Here is a 5,124-nt window from a genome sequence, read left to right on the forward strand (position 1 = left end):
TACATAGGTGCTGGCCTGGGCGGACCTGGGTCCCCAGGAAGCTCACAGACTTGTCCAGGGTCACACAAGGAGTCAGTGGTAGAATAGGATCTGGAACAGGCCCATATCCGTCGCTGTCCATGTGAAGGTTGCTGTCCATGTACCTTTTTTCTGCAGCTAGCATATGGAAGATTTACCTTCTTTATAATTAGTGACTTGAATACATAGAACATGACAAAGAATGTAAACTGTTATTTCTTTATAATTGGTGATTTGAATACGTTGCACATGACAAAGAATGTAAACTGTTATTACTCAGTTTCATGGAAAGGTACAAAGGATAGCTTAGTATCTTTCTTTTTTTTTTTCTGGAGAGAGTCTCGCTCTGTCTCCCAGGCTGGAGTGCAGTGGCGTGATCTTGGCTCACTGCAACCTCCACCTCCTGGGTTGAAGTGATTCTCCTGCCTTAGCCTCTCAAGTAGCTGGGATTACAGGTGCCTGCCATCAGGCCCAGCTAATTTTTGTATTTTTAGTAGAGACAGGGTTTCACTGTGTTGGCCAGGCTCATCTCAAACTTCTGACCTCATGATCCGCCCGCCTCAGCCTCCCAAAGTGCTGGGATTACAGGAATGAGCCACCATGCCCAGCAGTACCTTTCTTTAGGATATTCTTGTTTGATTCATCCAGTTGTCCTTCCAGCCATTTAAAATGGTAACAGCTGTTTTGTAAAAAAATACAAAAATGGCTGTATTTGTACCTCTCACTCCCCGATGTAGTCTCTTTATTCCAACCAGAGTGGTGGTCTGATATGGCCACCATCGTTATCTCTGTGTTCAGTCCCCAGTCCTGACTTCAGTTTCCATGCTGATGAGTACCTAGAAGTCTACGTCTCTGCTTCTGAACACCCCAACCACTTCTGGATCCAGATCGTTGGCTCCCGCAGCCTGCAGTTGGACAAGCTTGTCAATGAGATGACCCAGCACTATGAGAATAGTGTGGTGAGTTGCCATGGGGACAGGGCTGGGGTTCAATGAAAAGGAAGGCATATCTTTCTCATTACAATCTCATCCTTTCCCTGTGGAGCAACTACTTGTTCTTTCTTTCTTCTACTATTCTATTTATGAGCACTACCGCTTTGTAACTCTATGCTCTCCTGACTCATCCCCATGTACAGCCCGAAGACTTGACTGTGTATGTAGGAGACATTGTAGCAGCACCTTTACCTACAAATGGTTCCTGGTATCGAGCCCGGGTCCTTGGCACCTTGGAGAATGGAAACTTGGACCTCTACTTTGTTGATTTTGGAGATAATGGAGATTGCCCACTGAAGGACCTCAGGGCTCTCAGGTCAGTGCTGAGGCCAGGGTGAAGTGCTTCCCAACTATTGACTCAGTTCTGGCCATAGGGTGGTGAGCTGTTGGCATTTGTCAGGGGGATTTGGAAGGGAACCTGTTTATAGAGAGCAGATGGTTATCATCTCATGTTAGTTGGTTCTGTCTGAAAGCAGCAAAATAAGAAGTTTCTGGCCCCAGGATTCTAATTTTAGTTTCTTTTACTTCAGGAGTGACTTCCTAAGCCTTCCATTTCAAGCAATAGAATGTAGTCTGGCACGGATCGCCCCCTCAGGTAAATTGATCATGCCATCTATTGAGCTTACCTCCAAATAGAATGATTTTCGTACAGTTCATTGGAAGGAATTCTCACGTTCCCAGGCTTTTTGAATTCTGGGGGCTTGGGTGCCTTTTCCTCACCAGCACTAGCAGCAGCCAGAAACTTGACTGGCAGACCCAACCCCACCAGAGAAGACACAGGTGCCTTCCTGAGTAGAAAAAGGTAGTTCCAACTTCCTTCCAGGGTATAATCCCCACCCCTAACAGCAATAAACCCTACAATCTTTTGCCAGGTGACCAATGGGAAGAGGAAGCTTTGGATGAGTTTGATAGACTCACTCATTGTGCTGACTGGAAACCTCTAGTAGCCAAGATCTCTAGCTATGTCCAAACTGGGATCTCAACTTGGCCAAAGATCTACTTATATGATACTAGCAATGGGAAGGTAAGACTGGCATTCACAAACTGCCTATTATATCTTCAGTGTATTTATAGCCTAATTTATTTTTTCTTTCCCAGAAACCCTTATCTGATATTACTCTTACTTTATAAGATCCTTCTTACCGTCTCACCAAAGGAATGTCTTTAAAGTGTCAGTCCTGCCTTGTTTTCTCAAATTTGCCCTTGCTTACTGAGAGAACATCATTCCCTTTTCATTTTTCTTCTCAGAAAGTTGATATTGGGCTAGAATTAGTACGCAAAGGATATGCAATTGAGCTTCCTGAAGACATGGAAGAAAACAGAGCTGCCTTAGACATGAAGGACATGGTGAGCCATTGTAGTTTACAGGGTACTTCTTCCAGGCAAATGTAGCACATAGACACTAAGGGCTTCTAGTCCTGACACTGTATTAGCTTTCTTAAGGACTCTGAGCTCCTACAGTACTTGACCCAAGGAGCATTTTGTCCATCTTGGTAGCCAAATGCAACTGCCTTAACCAGGTCCTATGAGAGGAATGAAAGGGTGGCCTCTTTTGTCCTAAAAGCCAACATGTTCCTCCTTTTTTCCTCTTTTCCTCCACTCAGGCCACAGAAACAGATGCCTCTCTCAGCACCTTGCTCACTGAGACCAAAAAGAGCCCTGGAGAGATAACGCATACCCTTTCCTGCCTCAGCTTATCAGGTACAAGCAGCATTTCCTCCCTAGAGCGTCTTTGGAAGTTAACTTTTCTCATTCAGTCTTTCCAAACTAGGGAGGTTAATTGAAGGCTTAGTTCCTAGTCAGGTCATTGAGCACTAAGAGGTCCACTTTTCTTTTGAGGCTCGCTGGCAGTGCCTGCTAGAATAGGGCAGTGTCTAACTTTCTCCTTCTTATCTCTCTTCAATAGAAGCTGCTTCCATGTCTGGTGATGATAACCTTGAAGATGACTACTTACTCTGAAGTCTGGGCTTCAGCTTGCTCAACCATGTGCTTTGCTGTGTGAGTGTAGCTATTCTCTATCTGTAGCAACAGGAAAGTAATGAGGGTGACACTGGGGCACTTGCTCTGATTCCCTCTTCTCTACCCTGTCTTAATATACTTCTCTGCTGCTGCTTTCCTGCAGCTTAACTTGCTCTCAGATTGAGCACTTTCAAGCTTTTTTTGTATTTCTGTCTTTGGCAGGATTTGGCAATAGAACGTGTGCCTGGAGGAGAGGAGTGTATGATAAAGGATCCATGCAGTCCTTCCTTTATTACACATACAGCCTGGCTTGCTGTGGACCAAATTCATGTTCTCCTCCCATTGGACTACCAAAAAAGGTGTGGCACAGAGGGAGACAAGTGTGTCTCCCCCATTCCACCTCCCTGCTCTGTCTCCAACCCTTCAGGGTTTGAATACTGCTGTGTTACTTCCAGACTGTTCAGCATCAGGCTCCGTCCCCTCTACCCAGTCATAATGCGCATCACTGCTAGGCTGGGTCCTTTTCAAGGCTGGGAAACAGTCAGGCTTTGGTCATTGGAAGTGATGATTCTGCAGACTTCTGACTTACCTTTTCAGGTGACTCTGGTTAAGGAAAGTTTTTGAGTGGTGAACTCAAAGACTGTAGTTGAATTAGGAGGCAAAGGCAAAAATTAGCATAATTATATTTAAAAGCCTCAGGAAGTGGGAAGAGAATACTGCCTCCCAGCCTCAATTGCTAATATGTTATTGGAGACAGGTTTTTTAAACTGCTCCAGCTATTTCTCTGTAACCTTTAGTTAAGATATAAGTAGAAAGGAGACAGAGGCTCAGGAAATTTTCTAAATTGCTAGTGTAATATCTATATGTATACATACATATACACCCGTGGAGAGAGAGGAAGAATATACAGTTCTGTTTAAATCATTTGGAGGATTTTTTTTTTTTTTTTTTTTTTTTTCTTCTGAATAAAGTTCTCAAGAAAATTTTCTAAAACCAAATTCTGATTGAATCACAAGGTGGAAGCAAGCTGTGAGCCTAAATCTGATGAAAACTGCCTCACAGAAAGGGGCCCATCTATGAAACAAGTGTCCCTCCCTCCCATATAGACATTTATATTCTTTCCCTAAAGTCACTTCAGAAACAACCATTTGCTGGCCAGAAACGGTAGCTCACACCTGTAATCCCAGCACTTTGGGAGGCTGAGGCAGGCGGATCACTTGAGGCCAACATGGTAACCCCATCTCTACTAAAAATACAAAAGTTAGCCAGGCATGGTGATGGGCACCTGTAATGCCAGCTACTTGGGAGACCGAGGCACGAGAATCACTTGAACCTGGGAAGCAGAAGTTGTCACACCACTGCACTTCCAGCCTGGGCAACAGAGCAAGGCTTTGTCTCCAAAAAAAAAAACTATTCACTAAGAACCAGAACCAATTCAGGTTTAGGCTGTGTGAATAAGACCCCACCTATACTATTCAAAAGAAAAGGCCCAGATTAAGATTCTAGAAACCAGGATTCTAGGAGCAGCTCTGGTGAGTAGCTCATGTAGTCTTGGAGGAATCTTTAAGGAAGAGATCTCTACTCTACTGTAAACTTTGTACAAAACTTTAACACCACTTGAGGTACTTGAAAGTAAATATAAATGTAATGTGGATGGTAGAAAAATGGCAAGTGAGGGTGCTGTCATGGCGGGTGTGCTGAAGAAGACCACTGGCCTTGTGGGATTGGCTGTGTGCAATACTCCACACGAGAGGCTAAGAATACTGTACACAAAGATTCTTGATGTTCTTGAGGATATCCCTAAAAATGCAGCATATAGAAAATATACAGAACAGATTATAAATGAGAAGCTGGCTATGGTTAAAGCGGAACCAGATGTTCAAAAATTAGAAGACCAACTTCAAGGTGGTCAATTAGAAGAGGTGATTCTTCAGGCTGAAAATGAACTAAGTCTGGCAAGAAAAATGGTGCAAGGCTGGGCGCGGTGGCTCAAGCCTGTAATCCCAGCACTTTGGGAGGCCGAGGCGGGTGGATCACAAGGTCAAGAGATCAAGACCATCCTGGTCAATATGGTGAAACCCCGTCTCTACTAAAACTACAAAAAATTAGCTGGGCATGGTGGTGCGTGCCTGTAATCCCAGCTACTCAGGAGGCT

At 44.2% G+C, this 5,124-nt stretch overlaps 2 protein-coding genes across 2 annotated transcripts in view; both read left to right on the top strand.

The window, feature by feature from the left end:
- Positions 1 to 3,962, top strand: part of TDRKH (tudor and KH domain containing) — a 9,590-nt gene extending 5,628 nt beyond the window's left edge. The window contains exons 6-13 of the mRNA XM_017546227.2: positions 817 to 977; positions 1,154 to 1,326; positions 1,541 to 1,605; positions 1,883 to 2,034; positions 2,259 to 2,357; positions 2,615 to 2,711; positions 2,917 to 3,008; positions 3,192 to 3,962. Of these exons, the coding sequence (XP_017401716.1) occupies positions 817 to 977; positions 1,154 to 1,326; positions 1,541 to 1,605; positions 1,883 to 2,034; positions 2,259 to 2,357; positions 2,615 to 2,711; positions 2,917 to 2,969 (800 nt within the window). The 3' untranslated portion in view covers positions 2,970 to 3,008; positions 3,192 to 3,962. The remainder of the gene's footprint in view (positions 1 to 816; positions 978 to 1,153; positions 1,327 to 1,540; positions 1,606 to 1,882; positions 2,035 to 2,258; positions 2,358 to 2,614; positions 2,712 to 2,916; positions 3,009 to 3,191) is intronic.
- A 659-nt stretch (positions 3,963 to 4,621) lies between these two features.
- Positions 4,622 to 5,124, top strand: part of LOC119473819 (NADH dehydrogenase [ubiquinone] 1 alpha subcomplex subunit 5-like) — a 2,309-nt gene continuing 1,806 nt past the window's right edge. Inside the window, exon 1 of the mRNA XM_037744865.1 lies at positions 4,622 to 4,966. Coding sequence (XP_037600793.1) covers positions 4,634 to 4,966 — 333 coding nt within the window. The 5' untranslated portion in view covers positions 4,622 to 4,633. The remainder of the gene's footprint in view (positions 4,967 to 5,124) is intronic.

Source organism: Cebus imitator, unplaced genomic scaffold, assembly GCF_001604975.1.
Source record: "Cebus imitator isolate Cc_AM_T3 unplaced genomic scaffold, Cebus_imitator-1.0 Scaffold188, whole genome shotgun sequence".
Lineage (NCBI taxonomy): Eukaryota > Metazoa > Chordata > Mammalia > Primates > Cebidae > Cebus > Cebus imitator.